Source organism: Taudactylus pleione, unplaced genomic scaffold, assembly GCF_031769625.1.
Source record: "Taudactylus pleione unplaced genomic scaffold, aTauple2 ptg000479l, whole genome shotgun sequence".
In the NCBI taxonomy this organism is placed as follows: Eukaryota; Metazoa; Chordata; class Amphibia; order Anura; family Myobatrachidae; genus Taudactylus; species Taudactylus pleione.
The window spans coordinates 1679980-1699208 of NW_028284881.1; the positions used below are offsets into that span (position 1 = coordinate 1679980).

The following is a 19229-nucleotide window of genomic DNA, read 5'->3' on the forward strand; positions in this document are numbered from 1 at the left end:
GGTATCTAACAAGAGTACGTATTTTTAATGCTGGTAGAGGTTCCATACAGGCGCTTGGGCACTTTAAGGGGGGAATTCAATTAGCCTCGATTATTTATCAGGGGTAAAAAAGGGTGATAGCTTCGGGCTTTAATGTCTGAGGCTATTAAATTGCATCCCCTTTTTCACCTGAGCCCGTTGTTAATGCCCGTTAAATGAACGTTTTAACGGGCATTAACACATGTTTACATAGAATCCGTGATAAATTCATGGACCTGGGTGTTTTCACCCGTTAACTGGCTCGTTATCGCGGATTTCTTCTCGGGTCTGAGCAGACCCGAAAAAAATTCTGGTAAGTGCAGCCTGTCATCTGCCTTCGGGGCTAATTGAATAGCCCAGGTGAATTTCTGTAGCTGATTGAATTCCCCCCTAAATCCTCCTCCAAAAGTTCAAGCTCCGCTCCTCTTTTCTGTACCACTATAACCCGCTGATCCTTCACTTTTTTTTTAGCGTGTCCATCAAAGTTGAGCACTGGTTTTAATGGCTCTTATGTGGCAGACACTTTTTTATTTATTGTTTTTAGTTTACTTTAATCTTCCATAATATGTCAATAACACTATTACTAATGCTGGCTATACACACTACAATTATCGGGGCGATCCGCCTGATATCGGCGGATCGCCCCGATAATTGTAGCGTGTGTGCGGGCGACCGAGGGTTAAATATTGCTCGGTCGGGCATGCTGGATTGTCCAGCATGCCCGTCCGATGCGATATTTACCCGGTAACTGTTGGCCGCATCGGGCAGTGTATGCCCAGCGCAGCCGACAGACAGACATTTCCTGTGTTCCTTCCTACAGAAGGAACAGGGAAATGTCTCCTCCCCCGGGGGCGGAGCGCAGATGTCGGGCTATACACTGTGAGATTTCTCTCACAGTGTATGCCGGCGACATCTGCGGCTGGCAGCCGGCCAGATAAAATGTCTGTCGGTCTGACAGACATTTTATCTGGCTGTGTATGCCCAGCATAACGGATGCCTCCAGCAGGAGATGGTACAGCAGTCAGTGCAGGTTGAGTCTCCCATATCCAAAATGCTTGGGACCAGGGGTATTTTGGATATCGGAATATTCCTTATTTTGGAATTTTTGCATAGCATAATGAAATATCTTGGGAATGGGACCCAAATCCAAACACAGAAAGCATTTATGTGTTATATACACCTTATACACACAGCCTGCAGGTAATTTTATACAATATTTTCAATAATTTTGTGGCTCAAACAAAATTTGTGTACATACATAAAATTCATTTATGTTTGATATACACCTTATACACACAGTCTGAAGGTAATTTGATACAATATTTTCAATAATTTTGTGCCTTAAACAAAATTTTTTGTGTACTTTGAACCATGACTATCTCAGTCATGCTAAAAAAAATCTGTATTTCGGAATATTCCGTATTTCAGAATATTTTGATATGGGAGACTCAACCTGTACCTTGTCCTGCCACCTGCCTGCTCAGATCAGCTGGGCTTTCTTTTTTATGACCTATATCTGTCCGGCTCTTCAGGTCCCTCCCCTGCAGCCCCTGATGAGAATGCTTGGGTTCAAGACCTGCTGACATCGGAGCATGGTCTGCTTAAGTTTTTTTCTCTTCCTTGCAAATGATTATGGAACCCTCCACCACATCTAGACAAGTAGTTTGTGAACTTCCGATGGCTTTTCAGTCTTGGGAAGGATCAGACTCTTGGGGAGATTTATCAACTCTTGGGGAGTATTCATGAAAGCTTGAAGAGTAATAAAATTGTGAAAGATAACGCTCCAACCAATCAGCTCCTAACTGTCATTTTTCAAACACAGCCTGTAAGTGACAGTTAGGAGCTAATTGGTTGGTACATTATCTCTCACAATTGTATCACTCTCCAAGCTTTCATAAATACCCGGAGAGAGATCAAGTACCAACCAAGTAGCTCACAACTGTCACTTTACAGACTGTGTTTGAAAAATAACAGTTGGGTGCTGATTGGTTGGTACTTTATCTCCATCCACTTTATCTCTCTCCATGGCTTAGTACACAGACTAGTTTATCAGTGTATGAGACCCTGCAGTGTACTCACGCTCCATTGCACAGTCCCAGCTTTGAGTCTTTGCAATAAATGAGAAGGTAGCTGGATCCAGTCAGGCTGTCTTGTTGTAAATTAGAGCTGATACAGCAACAGGCTGTGCAACGGAGCGTTAGTACACCCTGCAGGGTCTCATACCATTATAGATGACGGTCATCGGCTCCACACAGTTTTAGCGGCTAATTTATATTAGCCACTTGCTTACTATTACACCACCAACTGGGATGTCAGGCTGCTTGTGATGAAAAATCTCTGCTCCAACATTGAGCTTATTACTACCTACTAATACAGACCACGGTAAACCAGACCAAGAATATAAGGAACGACGATCACTAGTTATTGGTCTATTGAAAAAATATTATGCTCCGGAATGCCGGCCGCAAGAATCCCGACAGTGGAGGCCGATTTGGGATTTAAGAAAGGCGTAGAAATACCAACGCCTATCTTTATCCCGATGCCGAGATCCCGAATGAAGGTAAGCGAAGTCAGGTTAGTGTTAGCCGTGGGGGGAAGGGTTAGGTATAGGTACCCCCGAGGAAGAATAGGGTTAGCCAGCCCAAGGGGAGGGTTAGGGTTAGGCTAGTGGAGGGGGGGGGGGTTAGGGTTAGGCACAACTGGGGGGAGGTTAGGGTTAGGTACCAAGGAGGACAGGTTAGAGCTAGGCACCACTAAGAGAGTGTTAGGGTTAGGGGATGGAGGGACAGGGGAGGGTTTAGGGTACCAGCCTCAGTCGGGATGTAGAGCCTTCGGTCTTTCATCCGGCGGCAAATCAGCCACTGGCATTACATACCAATTACCCTGGATACATTTTAGATTGTTACCAATTTGCTAATACTAATGATGTTGCAATATGTTATTTTATGTTGCTAGCAACCATACTAGAGAGAATATATTAGGGATGTGCAGGCTCGGATAGGTTCGAGTTTGCACGTGGAGTTCGGATTTTTCCCTCCAAAAAAACGGAACTCAGAACGAGGCAAAACGTCATCTTACATGGACGAACATCATCATTCCTGGACAAAAGACAAGGAATGATGATGTTCGTCCATGTAAGATGACGTTTTGCCTCGTTCTGAGTTCCGTTTTTTTGGAGGGAAAAATCCGAACTCCACGTGCAAACTCGAACCTATCCGAGCCTGCACATCCCTAGAATATATATATATATATATATATATATATATATATATATATATATATATATATACTGATAGCATAATTAGCTACTCTATTTTTGTTCACCATTACTCCCGGGAATTTTTCCTTTCTTTTATTTTATTCATTTTTACTTACTCATATATTATTATTTGTGTTTATTCTGTATTTAATAACTTTATTATTTTTATATGAACTGGTTTCCAGCTCCTAGCTATTTTCTTTTGGCTTACACATTGTGGCTGTTGAAGCAGTAATTCTTAGAGCTTTCAGGACAGCGTGATTCTGACCATGCTCAAGGTGTTTTCTACCTCTTTTCACTTGGCCAATTTCTCTTCCTGCAGCAGGGTCTGGAAGGGGTCTTGAGGCTAAGCACCTTAAAGACTCAAGTTTCTACCCTGTTGGTTGTCTTTTAGAGTAAACTGGCAATTTTAATAGAATATCAGATATTCTTACAGAGGTGCAGCCTCCATACATACCCCTAGTAGCTCCTTGGAATTTCAATATGGTGCTCTGAGCCTTGCAGAACTTTTGATACCTACGATACGGTTGAGTTGAAGTTTCTTTCCTGGAAGACTTCCTTCTTCCTGGCAGAGCATCAGAACTATCCTGTAGGTCTTCATTTCTCAACTTTCATGAACACAGGACTCTTTTTTTTTTTTGGACTAAGTCTTACTTTCAACCAAAGGGCTTTCAATGTTTCATCTTAATCAGGACATTGTGTTCCTCTATTTAGACCAGGACAAGTCTATGGAAAAAGAGCGCTCTTGCCTCTTCTGGATATGGTCAGTCCATAAGATCTGTGAAGTGCGTCAGCCAGATGACACCTTGATCATTTATAATGCCCACAAGAAAGAATGTTGGCATCTGAACAGGTCATTACTGATTACCTGAGTAATTTGCTGCGCTTACATTGGAAGAGAACAGCTAGTTTCCGCAGTTGTGGCAGCACATTCTACCAGATTTATGAGTGCCTCCAGACAGAACCATATTCAACATTTTTGCATCAAAAGATTCCAGTCTTGGATGTAAGTTGCTACATGCTACTGAATGTGCCCTCCCTTGAGGACAGCTTTAGGATGTCTGCAGTGACCCCCCATGGATGAAGCAGAAAATGGGATTTTTATACTCACATCAAATAATTTTTTCTGAGTCCGGAACGCAGGATGTTCAACCCTTACTCCTCTGTTGCTTTTTATTTCTTTATGCTCCTCCGCTGTTCCTCTTGGGGTGTGTCTCTCTCTCCCTCTCCTCAGGGGTATAGATGGGGAAGAGCTTGGATATTTAAAGTGCCCAAACTCCTACCCAGTGCCTCTGTACTCCAGTGTTTTCAGTATTCTCTATTGTACACTCATTGCACATAAGTACAAAAATGCGAGTTTCCTTATACCGTACTCAGGTTACCCTGGCTATATAACAGTATTACTGCTACTTGCATCTGTGGCTGTATTTCTTTATGTACTTTGCAGGATAACTTCATAAAAAGAATGCATTGACCTACTGATATAGCAGTTTTCTTTATAATTTAGTAAAACTTTTCTTATCATAAATATTCCAGATATTAACAGGATAAACAAAGAAACTAAAGGTATTTATGGATTAAACACAGCTGTTTCCAGTTATTGATCTTGCTATTTAGCCTTGCTAAAATGAAATCTCTGTTTTATATTTTACCAGCTGGGCAGGAAGTGAAATCCAGGATACTGGTAAGAATGCGATTAGTTTGTTTAGATTTTTAGCCAATTGTCTTTGCCTTTATTTCCTATTAATACTGGCTGGTTTTGCTGTAGGTCATTAAGGCAGCAGAAGACAGCGCCTTACAGTATATGAACTTTATGAACGTCATATTTGCCGCTCAAAAACAGGTACTTTATTTTGTATATGAATGTGTCTTGTTGTAAATTTACCATGGTCACTGGGTGTTTTGCCCTTGTCTTCCAGGATAAAAACAATACAGAACACAGTGTATAATATAGAAAGCCAAACTGTTTTTTTTCTATTTATTTTATCCCCCAGAACATTCTCATTGATGCCTGTGTACTGGACTCCGACTCGGGACTCCTACAGCAGGTACACTATTTCAGCCGGGTATTAGGTGTAAGCGAGTGAGTATCTGACTAGCATACTGATATTTCATTTACTGTAGTCATAAAGCATTTTCTGTGATCAGATACTGTAAGGGTACCTGTCACCTATTTTGAAAATGTGTCTACAAACCTCAAATATGGAAATGCCATACCAGAAATTGCTATTTATTAATGTCACCAAGGATAAGTGTAGCTCACGATTAACTATAATAAGTCCTAGATTCTTCCTCTTACTTTGGGTTGACTGTTTCTAATGTTTGGGCACATGGATTACTAACACAACTCAAGACTAAAAATTACCCTTAATATCCAGCCGCAACTCAGCTATCTTAGGGAGGAATTCAATTGTTAGCACCCGCGGCTGCTACTAATGGGTGCCCGACAGAGCAATTTAATTGTTGCAAATAGTTGGTTGAGGGCATCAAGCTGATGAGTGGCCTCTGGATGAGATTTGTCCTCTTGATTTACCAGAAGGTCAAAAGAAAGGGCCGTTATGATGAGGTGCAGAAGAGGGGAAAAAGGAATTCTCTCCATCTGTCGCCTGTGCAATAATCTTTCTAACTCTCTAGTAAAGGGTAAGACTTCCAAATCATGATTTTAGTCAGAGTATGCCAAAATCTCAGCCTAAGAACCCTCCTGGAAGCACTGCCAAAGCAAAAACTCAAGCAGAGACCAAACCAGCTTCTTTGGCTGCCTTACCCAGGTAAGAAGCTGACTCCCATATGTGATCGACCAAACATGGTCAACTAATATGGGTCACAGAACCGCGACATCTGTCAAACAAAATGTTTTTCAATGTGGCATCCAATTTCCGTTATGGGCTATCCTTGAGAAAAAAGCACCTGGAACAGGAATGGCAGTCTTTTTAGACAAACGAGTGTCAGCAGAATCTACCACAGGGGGAGATTCCCATTTGGTTTTATCTGCACTAGGCATAAGTTAGAACTTAAATAATTATGGGAGCTCTGAAACCTCTGATCTTGATGAACCCAGGCTTCCCAAAGGATGGGCCTGATTCAGATTTGTACACTATGCAAACAACAGTTGTGTCTTTGCTAATGCTGCAGGAGGACTGTGAGGACAAAAGACGCCTCTTGCCAGCATCGCAGGTCCGAGTGTTGCATCCGAAGACTCATCGGATTACATCGGCCATCTGAGTAAGAAAAAAGGATGGGGCCACTTCCTCTGCGCTGTCGAGGCCAGTAAATCGGTGTTGGAAAACGTAGACACTGGCCTTGGCACTCTCAGAAAACTTGGGACGATACACAGGCAGCGGCTTAGAAGTGAACTGAGGACTTCATTCAGAGTCTCTCGCTAGATGTGAACGCTCGCCCCCAGCGTATGCAAATTTGTCAAAGTGACGCCACGGGAAGCGATCGCTCGCCAAGGCATAAGCACGCTCACCATGTCTTAGCGAGCGGCCAGCGTACGCCCAATCGCACAGGCAGAGCCGCCCACCAGCACACGTCATCTCCAGCAAGTGTATTAAAACATTGGTACATCGAGGACAATCGGAAGCGATCTCAGCGCTTGTGGTTGCCTTACCCTACCGCAAGCACTATGAGGACTTCAGTGTAAAAAAACAGGCATGTGACGTGTACTATGACCCTGCGTGTTAATTATGCACACCTCTAAAACGGCGTTGAAACACTCAGATACGCCTGCGTTCGCACCTCCACTCCCCCGTTATTGGTGTCCTGCCCCTGTTACCACCCACAAACGGCCTCTCCTGTCACTCATTTCACTGGGCTGTTTTTGCTGGGCGAGCGAGCGGCCTGCGATCGCACAGAGTAGTTCACGTGCAGAACGAAGCGTGCGCATTCGCGTACGCAAACCATCAGGCCGCTTGCAAGCGTACAGCGCTAGCGAGAGACTCTGAATGAGGTCCTGAGTGCGATGACGCTGGACCCGTTCTGCACATGGGCAGAACGGATCCTGCGCATACATAGTCCACCCACAAACCATAGGGTTTGCATATGAGTGACCCGTTATCCTCAAGTAGAGGAGAAGATGGAAATAGGACAACCTGCTTCTTCAGATGCTTGAAAACAGAAGTATACGAATCATTGAAAACTTCTGTGTCCTGAATAAGAAGATCTTGCTTTACTGCCTAGGACATGAACAGAATCCCTTCTATCTGAGAGGTTAAATTGGGGTCGGAATCTTCTAAAAGATTCTCTTCTGCTTTAGAAGAGACTTCCAAATCCGAGTCCCTCCCGACAGATCCAGCATCAAAGCATACCCAAAGTTGATGACACATGACCTTGTAGCAAGACAAATCCTGAGCCAGGCTGGCTCCCCCAAGTCGATCTGAGAAGGACCTTAATTAGGCAAGCTTTCTAGTTCCAGAGGCTGAGTGCGTCAACTGCAGAACCAGGCTGTACAGCAGGAATAGTTGAGTGTCCCCTTCTAGCTGCCAATTGCCTACAAAGCTCCACCATTGAATCAGTAAAACTGAGTACACACTGGCAGATATATTGGCCCATTAATTGATTGGCCAATATATCATGTGCCCGTCGGCCAGTGTGTGTACCAATGACGTCGTTCAGACATATCGCATCGACTCTGCTGCACAGCCTATACCCAATATATCTGCAAATATATAGGGGCATCGTGCTGTGTGTACAGGCGGTCAGACCGCCCATACACTTGCAGCATAGGCCACGGAGACGGGGGCACAACAAGGCCAAATGACAGATGATGGTTATGCCAGCCGGATGACAGATGATGTTTTGCCAACCTAGTTTTTATTTTCCTTTTAGTTTGGCCTACATACTGAAGCCCACAGGGGAATGTGTCCGTGGGCTCCAGTATACACATAGTGTTTCAAACCATTGTTTTGGAAACTCCTAACAGAAACCCAGAAGTTCTAAAATATATGGCAATCCAGAAAATCCACCGCAACTGGAGAGGCGGATACATAGTGAATACTCTAAGGAGACTAGAAACAAAATGGATCTATGAATTGATAACTTTACAACTCTGTTAATGTAACATAGACATCGCATTAAATGCATTTTTATAACAATTTTTTATTATGTTTATACACAACTTTTAAAACATATAAACTTTTATTGTGGCACCATTTACTATTTATTCTAATATTTAGAATTTTATCTTTTATCTAAAGATAATTTTTATCTATTATTTAAAGCTAAACTCTCCCACTAGAGATATAGAGGGAGAACACGTGGATACCGCATTGTTTAGTGCAAATACATTTTTATTAGTTTATAATAAACAAATTTACTAAAAAAAACAATTTTGGCTGTATATATCAATCTACAGACACATAGAAAATAGAAACAAAATCACAGAAAATAGTTTCTAAATAAATCAAATCAAAACCAGAGCAGAAAGAAAAAACGGGGTGAAAGAAAATAATTTAAAAAAGAAATAAATAAAGGGGGAAAACCGCTCCAAATCCCATAGAGAACAAAAGAGAAAGGAAATGCAGTCCGCCTAGTTCAGGAGAACCAAATCATTGCCCGAACCAATTGACCTAGGACCAGAAGGATCTTCATACCATAAGAAGGTATTAGGAGGGAGGAGATGAGATAATATCCCCATAGGTCCCTGAATTCTTGAAATCCAACCAGCGGAACCAAGTATCTCTGAAAACTGGATAGTTCCCATCCACAGAGGATAAAATATCTTCCATGTCCATATAGAAATCGATTTTAGCAAACCAGTCTCTAACTGTTGGAGGAGAGGAGGAGCGCCACCTTACCTGTATGACTGACTTAGCAGCGTTGTTTAGGTGACACTACAGGGATTTTTTATATCTCGAGGTAGGGACGGGACAGATGGAATAACCAAACCAACGGGTCAGAAGGAACCGGTTCTCCTATAATAATAGCGGAGAGTCTGAGAACCTCTGACCAAAATGGGTGGAGAAGGGTGCATTGCCACCAAATGTGAAACGGGTTGCCAGGGGCATTGGAACACCGCCAGCAAATGTTGGGCACTCCAATCCCCATCTTGGAAAGAGTATCCGGACACCTGTACCAACGGGATATTAACTTGTACTGGGTCTCCCGAACACCCACACTAGGTGAGCAAACATGTGCCAAAGTAAATATTTTAGCCCAGTTGGCCTCCCCCACATCCCTGCCCAACTCCAGATCCTAAGTTCAAGTGAAATGTGAAAGAAGGAGACTCGTATCTTCTGAGAGAAAATTGTATATTAGCGAAATAGTATGAGAGGGAGCAGAGGGACCAGCACATAGGAGTTCGAAAGGTGTTAGAGTGGCATGCGGGGTGTTGGAGGAGCCAAGAGAGTGGAGGAAATGGTGCACCTGAAGATATCGACAATATTCTCCCTGAGGTAGGTTCCATTTGCTCTGTATATCAGCAAATGACACAATCTTGCCCCCACTCACCAGCTGGCCAATTCAGAAGAGGCCCACATCGAACCAGGAACAAAAAGCTTTAAGATCCAACCCAGGGAGAAAATGAGCATTCAGAAGAAAAGACAAATATGGGGAAGTCGTAGACGAGATGGAGGGACTCCTACGAAGAGACCTCGAACAGGATAGCGTAGGGCCAATGGTAGGATGGGAAGAGCTGGGGGGGAAGGGAGCCATGGAGCTATGAAAATAGGGATTTAAAGCCTGTTTTTCTATCTGAACCCATTACTTATCAGTATCAGTTCTAGACCATTCAAGTATTCTAGTTAGAAAGCATGCTTGATAATACTCCTGAATATTGGGAAGCCGGAGGCCACCTCTATTTGTTGTCCTTTAAAGCAGATCTAGTTTAAGACAGGGTCTCCCCCCTCCCCACACAAAGGGCCTGATTCAGAGCCGGACGCAATTAGCGCTCGCTCGTCCAGAAAATAGGGGTGGCTATTCAAATGAACCGTTCGCTCTTTGCGGTCTGTTCACGCCTCTAGGTCTGAACGAGCGAACAAAACTTGCGGTCGTTTTTTGAAAAAATACGCCCCCTGACCGCTCGCATCCTACGTCATGTCCGCTATTTATTAGATTGACCGAGTACATCGACCAGGGTATGAACTGCTCGCTATTCTTGGGGTTGGTTTTTGCTACCACAATCTTGCGAGCAGTTCTGGCTATAAAATAACCCAGTGACGTGGTCAATGACGCTGCTGTATTAATTATGCACACCCATAAAACGCCCGTTTTGACCTTTTAAGCACGCCTGCGTTCGGATCTCCACTCCCCGTTTTCAAGCACCTTCCCCTGTTACCACCCACATACGCCTCTTTCTGTCACTCAAATTATCAGGCATTCGCTATTTTGCGAGCACATGAATTTCGACCTCACTGACTGGTTCGCGCATGCGTATAACGATCCGTACGCATGCGCAGTTGGGCAAACATCGCTCGGAGCGAACGAGCGTCCGCTTACGAGCGGCTCTGAATCAGGCCCAAAGTCCCTAATAAGAGCCTGAATATCCATAAACCATCGCTGGGGTATCTTAATAGGTAAAGTTTGCAGAAGATACAGAATCTTTTTACAAGAGTATTCATTTTTAAAATGCCTAATTTCCCGAACCATGAGAAGGGTCTAGCTCTCCAAGATCACAAATCTGAGCGCATTCTGGTTAAAAGGGGAGTGAAATTAGCTTTGAACAAATAACCAGGATCTCTAGTAATGATGACTCCGAGATATTTTAATTGTGAGGCATGCCAGGCAAAGGCAAAAGCAGATTTAAGTCTTGCTATCATTTGAGGTGGAGCAGAAATATTTAGTGCAACTGATTTAGTATAGTTAACCTTAAAATAAGAAAGGTCACCAAATAGCCTAAACTCTTCTAGGAGATTGGGTAGGGAAATAATCGGGGAAGTGATAGTGGCCAGTAAATCATCGGCGAAAAGGGCCAATTTATATTCCTGATCCTGTAGAACAAAACCAGAAATATTGGGGTTTAGCCTATTAGACCGTGCCAAGGCCTCCATACAAAGGATAAAAATCAGGGGAGACAGTGGACAGCCCTGTCTGGTGCCGTTGTTAATAGCAAAGGATTCAGAGAGGGAACCATTGACTTTAATCCTGGCTGAAGGGTAGTGGAAAAGGGAAAGGATACGTTGAAAGAAGACAGGACCCAGTCCCATATGTCCCAGCACACCGGCCATGAAACCCCAGTCAATGCGGTCAAACGCCTTCTCGGCATCAGTGGACAATATTATCGCTGGAACCTTCAATGTGGATGAATAAGGGCCAGGATCTTAGAGGTGTTGTCCCAAGCCTCTCGACCCGGGACAAATCCAACCTGATCGCTGTGTATAATAGACGGGAGGAAAACTTTTAGTCTATTTGCAAGAAGTTTTGCAAAGAGTTTGATATCAACATTGAGGAGGGAAACCGTCCGGTAGCTGGGACAAAGGGAGGGGTCCTTGCCCTCCTTAGGGATCACTGTAATGTGGGCCTCTAGGGACTGCCTAGAGAAAGGGGTCTGTTCAGAGACTGTGTTAAAGGCCTCCAGAAGCAATGGGAGTAGTCTATCCTTAAAGGCCTTGTAATAGGTTGTAGTAAAACCATCGGGCCTGGGCTCTTCCCAGTAGGGGTAGATTTGATAGCCTCCTTTAATTCAAGCATGGTGAAAGGCCTCTCCAACTACTCACACTCGGATACCGCATTTTTAATCTACTTCCAGGCGGAAGTTCCGGTCTTTTAATATAATTAAATAAAGTTTTTTAGGTAATTAAGAAGTTCCTGGTGGAGCCAATGCCATCCTTGACAAAGTGCGCAACCGCACAAAATGCGTTGGAGGCACAAGGTGGCAATTCCCTAACATTGGACATCCCGACTGCACATCCGCTCATACTGTCCGTCGCTACCCGACTGGCGTCATCCAGTGGCGGAACTCCCAGAGACAATGGAGTCATTTGCCGCCGGGCGTCAGCCCTAAAGGGGGCACCTGGCTCCATTGTCCCCAGGAGCTGCATGGAGAAGGAGCGCCGCTGATCGGCGCTTCACCTCCATTGGCGTAACTAAGGAGGGTGCAAACAAAAACTATGGTGGTCGCTCACATCAACTTAATGACATTGCACAGGTGCTTGTAAAGGGTGGGGTTTACACTGAGCTACAGAAAAAAAAGTGATTTTCCCTCCAGCACACTGCAGCAAAATCAACAAAAATACTTGAATCCTACATGATAATAGAAATTCAGAGGTATTGGTTTACATACATTTGCAAATATATGAATAAGCACTGGGCCAACGTCAAGGCTCCTCTATACCAGCATCTCTAACATTATGGGGTTCACGTCCGAGACGCAGGGAACCCCAAAAGAATCCAGCCAAGGACTATCCCCAGGGCATCACACGAAAAATGGAAAAAAGGTGAAAGTGAAGTGTAAAGTATAGTTGTGTAAAGATAAATCAATAAGTGTTAATGGTAAGGGGTTAAAATTACATAAATAATAGACAAATAGAAAGGTGATAAAAAAATATCTATGTGAATTAAGTGGTGATGCCCTGAAAAAAGGCCCAGCCAGCGCAACTTCGGGGGCCCCACGCCCAAACGCTCACCCCAAAATAATTGTTGCTATCTAATAGTAGCACCCACTCTGGGTCATATAATTACAAATTAATGTACTGCATAATAACAGTACATGTATAAGCTGAGAGCAGACTCACCTAGAAGGTACCCCAGAAACCTCCTAATGGCACTATTCAGACCAACACATCCTCCCAATGCTGGCTCCTTTCATGCCACACAAAACTGCAAACAAAAAGTATGGTGGTCACTCACATCAACTTAATGACATTGCACAGGTGCTTGTAAAGGGTGGGGTTTACACTGAGCTACAGAAAAAAAAGGGAATTTCCCTCCAGCACACTGCAGCAAAATCAACAAAAATACTTGAATTCTACATGATAATAGAAATTCAGAGGTATTGGTTTACATACATTTGCAAATATATGAATAAGCGCTGGGCCAACGTCAAGGCTCCTCTATACCAGCGTCCCTAACATTATGGGGTTCACGTCCGAGACGGGGCCTAGGCTCTTCCCAGTAGGGGTAGATTTGATAGCCTCCTTTAATTCAAGCATGGTGAAAGGCCTCTCCAACTACTCACACTTGGATACCGCATTTTTAATCTACTTCCAGGCGGAAGTTCCGGTCTTTTAATATAATTAAATAAAGTTTTTTAGGTATTTAAGAAGTTCCTGGTGGAACCAATGCCATCCTTGACAAAGTGCGCAACCGCACAAAATGCGTTGGAGGCACAAGGTGGCAATTCCCTAACATTGGACATCCCGGCTGCACAGCCGCTCATACTGTCCGTCGCTACCCGACTGGCATCATCCAGTGGCGGAACTCCCGGAGACAATGGAGTCATTTGCCGCCGGGCGTCAGCCCTAAAGGGGGCACCTGGCTCCATTGTCCCCAGGAGCTGCATGGAGAAGGAGCGCCGCTGATCGGCGCTTCACCTCCATTGGCGTAACTACGGTGGGTGCAAGGGGTGCGGTCGCACCCCCTGCACCCTCCATTTGCCGGGCGCCCGCTGAGTGTGTTACCAGCGGGCGCCCGGCTCCTATTCAAACCCCCGGAGGTCGGAGCCCCCTCCGTCTTCCGGGTCCCGCAGTGTACTATGGGAGTGACGTCATACCGGGGGCCAACTACAGGGGCTCACTACTGGGGGCAACTACAGGGTGCTCACTACTGGGGCAACTACAGGGGCCTCACTACTAGGGGCAACTACAGGGGCTCACTACAGGGGGCAACTACAGGGGCTCACTACTGGGGCCAACTACAGGGTGCTCACTACTGGGGGCAACTACAGGGGCCTCACTACTGGGGGTAACTACAGGGGCCTCACTACTGGGGGCAACTACAGGGTGCTCACTACTGGGGCAACTACAGGGGCCTCACTACTGGGGGCAACTACAGGGGGCTCACTACTGGGGGCAACTACAGGGGTCTCACTACTGGGGGCAACTACAGGGGGCTCACTACAGGGGGCTCACTACTGGGGGCAACTACAGGGGGCTCACTACTGGGGGCAACTACAGGGGCCTCACTACTGGGGGCAACTACAGGGGCCTCACTACTGGGGGCAACTACAGGGGGCTCACTACTGGGGGCAACTACAAAGGGCTCACTACTGGATGTACTGCATAGGGGGACCATTACTGGGGAGCACTACATAGGCGGACCACTACTGGGGGCATTATATAAATGGAACTGCATAAGGGGGGCGTTGGCAGCTGGGGCTGGCATAGGTGCTGGGGGGTGGTACATTTTAGTTTGGGGGGGGGGGGCAACAGCATTTATCTTGCCTTCGGGCACCTGGGATGAAGTTACGCCACTGGCGTCATCACTCGCGGCTGGTTCCTGCCAGGCCCCAGCGGCACACGTGTTGCGAGAGCCAAGGCCAGGCTCAAGCCTACTAGCTCCCATCACAGCCCGGACTTGCTCCCCGTGGAGAGAATACCGGAGGAGCAAGGAAGGGCAAGGTATGGAAAGCTAGGGCAATTTTACATCGTGGGCAGAATGACTTTATAATGGAATCCACTATATTTTTCTCCATAAAGGAGCTATAAACATACTTTTAATTAATCAGGTTCTTTTTTACAGGTGGCACTTATTAACATATTGATGCATGGCTAGATAATGCATATAGCGCTCTTTTTTTATCTTTTAATTACCATTTCAATTAAGCTGTTCCTAAATGTACATTAGCGCGGTGTTACATTATATATTCTGGAAAACAAGTGAAGCTTGGGTGTCCCGGACATGAGCCTGTGACGGCTGTGGTGGGTCCCCACTAGTAACTGCCTTGCGGCAGAAACTATCTGCTGCAGCAGAGTGGACTCCAGAGGGAGGGCTCCACCTCAACAACTAAGTGTTAAGGAACTAATAAAAAAGTCATGCTAGCTCAGTCTGAATAAACAATGTCTGGCTCTACAGGAACTGAGCTGCTATACACAGTTATTACATTCTTTACTTTTATGCGCCAATCTCCTCCCATCATAGCTATATCTAATGCGTAACAAAAAAATCCCATTTTACCAACCACCAAATTTTATAAGTAAATCATGCAAGAGGGTCCTGTCCGGTCTTGAAGTTGTTCTGGGATGGGGTGATTTTAATTGCATGTGACATGATTGGTTCTGATGTAATAAAATATACTTGCAAAAAAAAAATCATGCAAGAGGGTGAGATAAGCATGTTTGGTGCACAATTACTAACCTAGGTCATATTCACCACCAATGCCTAAGGCAGTGTCAGCTACAGATAGAGCCCAAGATTTTAAGAACATGAAATCCTACACACCCTTTTTACATACATAATTTATATTTCCACAATGAAAGTATCATAGATATGTGAGTTTACCAGGTAGCTACTTGGCATCTATTGTCCAAAGACATAACAGAAACAGCAGTAGTGATATGTACATACCAGCTCTCTCTGTGGTTACAGGCGTGTGACATAACCGGTGGGATATACCTGAAAATACCCCAAGTCAACTCTCTGTTGCAGTACTTGCTGGTAAGATATTTATGTGTATCGAAGCTCTGATGAGAAACTAATTCATATAGATAATCAAAATCTTTGATTTCATGTATTTCAAATGTAGCACAGAGAAGACCATGAAAGCTGAGCTTAATTCGTTGCTATACATTTCTAAAGAAATTTATTTTGCTTTCTATTCATTTACTGTTTTATATGAGGTCAGAGAAAGATAGTGCTTACCATGATATAATTGTTTCTCATTGATTGCTGAAGATAGTGTGGTATACATAATGTAAAGAAAGCTAGCGATGGCATTACTAAGTGTATGCTATATGTCAGAAGAATATTTGGCATTGTCACATTTATTTTAGTTCCTTGGTTTGCTTTGTAAACACATAACATGTTCTTCTTTAACAATTGTGTCCTCTATGAAACAGTGGGTTTTTCTTCCTGATCCGGATCAGAGGTCCCAGTTGAATCTGCCACCCCCTGTTCATGTGGATTACCGGGCAGCATGTTTCTGCCATCGGAACCTGATTGAAATTGGTTATGTTTGTTCTGTCTGTTTATCAAGTAAGGATTGGAAGAGAAAAATTCAGCTTGCTTGTTAGTCCACACTTTGTATTATGGGCCTGATTCACAGATGGACACAAATGCCATTGCAGTTGCGTTCTCTCGCGGATTTGCGAAAATATGCTAATGACTCACTCGCTGTCCAGTGCTTAGAGACGCCCACTGAAAGCATCTCACATCCGCCGCTCACACACAAATCCGGAACCATTGAATGCAGATCAGGTGGCCACCAGCCTTCCGTGTAAGTCTAACCACCACCCCCCCGATACCCCTCACAAACGCTGACTACCTGTCACAAACTTTGCGAGTGAATCCTCTGTGCATGCGCATGCAATTTTAAACTGTGTGTGCTGTGCAGCTTACACATATGCACAATGGCAAACAATTGCTCTATCTGCATTGCGTCTATCTCTGAATCAGACCCTAAATCTCTTGTCTTTCCAACAGACCAATTTCTTTGGCCCATGTAGTCACTTTCACTTTTTAAATGTGCTCTTTATTTTTGTGTATGGGTTTAAAATACACATGTACAGTACTATAAACATCGCAAGCAAAAGCAGCGTCTATTAGTGGTCGTCTGTCTATGAGTCTATGTAAATACCGCTACAAACTCCTTCCCTTGTGTACATCTATTCCGCCTAATGTGCATGAACTGAGACGCCCTGATCGTGCACTCTAAGATAGATTGATGCACCCTTATACACCACCATGAGCTGTACCATGGAAACTTGCAAAAGCCCTACAGCAGGTGCAGTTTCTCTGTCTGACTATGGCCTCCTCAGCTTGTGGCTATACATCTGGAAATGTAGCCGATTGCACTGCCTTACCATTGACAATCCCATAATGCACCCACTGAACAGATCATGCTTACGTGCACTCCCAGTCACTGCCCAGCAATGCCCATCACGTTTGTGCCACAATTCTGATACTGTCTGACCAGATCGGAACAGCACCTTTGTGCATACACTCTATATAACGCTTGCGCCATTGGGGTCTTCAGAATTCTTTGCGTATACACAGTTGTAATAAAACACTCGGTATTGCATGCGACTCAGAATCAAGTCCATGTCCACATTTACCTGCTCATCAATTGTTTCGTGGGGATATCCCATTATTACTTTCATCTTTTTAGTGGTGATAGATCAGCTGTTCTTTATCATTGGTGTGTTATTTTGTGTAGGGTAATTAATTGTATATTACATAAACCTAAAACATGCATGCAACCTATGCATAGTCATGTATGGTGTAGTAGTTTTAACATCTCAAGACAAAGCATGTGCTTGTTAGCAAAGGAAGACATATCCTGAGGATACTTCATCTATTTGTGTCCAAGTCTTTTTCAGTAGACACTTAATTCCAGAGTTCTAACAGTTCGTACATATTAAAAGCATCTAAACTAAGACTGAGTCATTTACTTACTATCTGCATAGACATTTGTGTGTAGTTTTGCACATGAAGTTATGCGTAGTGCTAGACACATCTGTTAGTATCTGGTTGCTATGGGTTCCAGCACCTCTTTTGTGTACTAGTTTGTACAGGGATGTCGGCGCTCGGGATCATGGCAGTCAGAATCCCTAGCCAAACCCTCCCTCCCCAGGGCCTAAACCAAACCTCCCCTTGTCCGCACCCTAAACCTAACCCGCCCCTCTTAGTGCCTAACCCCTAGCCCTCACCCTAACCCCGCTACTTACTGTCGGGATGCCAGCCCCAGATTCTGACAGGTGTTGGGATTCCGGCGCCGGCATACCGACTGTCGGGGATTCCGGCGCCGGATTTTAACCGCATCCCGTGGGTACAAATGTCTACTGTGCTCAATGCCTGTTTACAATCAGCTATAACAAGCTTGTAGTTCACTGCAAATACATATAGTTCATTAAGTACTGACTTGTGCATCACAATATTGTTACTTTTCATATCTTTTATTTTTGTTTTTCAGTATTCTGCAATTTCAGCCCCATCTGCACTACCTGCGAGTGAGTATTGTGTGCTTTGTGTCTCCTCATGTATGTCACATATCAGCTCAGTGTTTATATTAAATACTAAAACATTTTTCCACTTAATAGGACTGCCTTTAAGATCTCACTGCCCCCAGTTTTGAAGGCAAAAAAGAAGAAATTAAAATCTATGTTTTAGCAGTAGGACTGGTTGCTATACAGACCAACCAACAAGGCTTAGATGAACTTTCTTTAATAATTAACACTATATAATATATTAAGACCAAGGTGTCAAACAGCTGACAAAATATAATACACTTGCCACAAGGAATGCGACATGCCAACAAAAGACCTGGAATCATGGAAGTGCACATATAAAACATCACATGTGGGGATACCACTTCCCGCACAAGCCAGTGGTTGATAAGTCACAGACCTCTTCTACAGAAAAACTAATGACAGTCTGGAATCGCCCAGTAATAGATAGACGGTAAGCAGAAGTTATCGCCGGTTACACAAATTGTGTTCCCAGAAGAATACTGTTCTTGTGATATTTTATTTGTTACAACTATTTATAAATATAACTTTTTGTAAAAATAAAAGGAGAAATAATAAAAGGTATCCTCATAGCTGATTATGATATATGTTTCCAAATCTAAAATGTTTTCAATATTGATATGATGAGATACAGTGAAGGATATAGCTCTACAAGCTTTGTTTAATTATTCATTTTTATAGATGTTTTGTTGGATTTTAAAATCAATGAACAAAGGCCCTGATTCAGAGCCGGACGCTCTGACAGAGCGCTCGCTCTGAATCAGGGCTGTCCCTGCTCCTTTTTGGAGCGGCTTCCTGGCCGCTCGCATAGCTGTGGGTAACCACCCACAGCTATAGCGAGCGGCCAAAATGATGGTCGCGATGGTCAAGACCATCGGGCTTGCGAGGAGACCCTG

At 44.1% G+C, this 19229-nt stretch overlaps 1 protein-coding gene across 1 annotated transcript in view; it reads left to right on the forward strand.

Annotated features, from left to right (window-relative positions):
• The window catches only part of GTF2H3 (general transcription factor IIH subunit 3), a 25173-nt gene extending 6261 nt beyond the window's left edge, over positions 1-18912 (forward strand). Inside the window, exons 6-13 of the mRNA XM_088449153.1 lie at positions 4814-4843; positions 4933-4961; positions 5046-5120; positions 5272-5325; positions 15737-15805; positions 16207-16342; positions 18279-18315; positions 18406-18912. Of these exons, the coding sequence (XP_088305279.1) occupies positions 4814-4843; positions 4933-4961; positions 5046-5120; positions 5272-5325; positions 15737-15805; positions 16207-16342; positions 18279-18315; positions 18406-18475 (500 nt within the window). The 3' untranslated portion in view covers positions 18476-18912. The remainder of the gene's footprint in view (positions 1-4813; positions 4844-4932; positions 4962-5045; positions 5121-5271; positions 5326-15736; positions 15806-16206; positions 16343-18278; positions 18316-18405) is intronic.
• Positions 18913-19229: the final 317 nt, after the last annotated feature.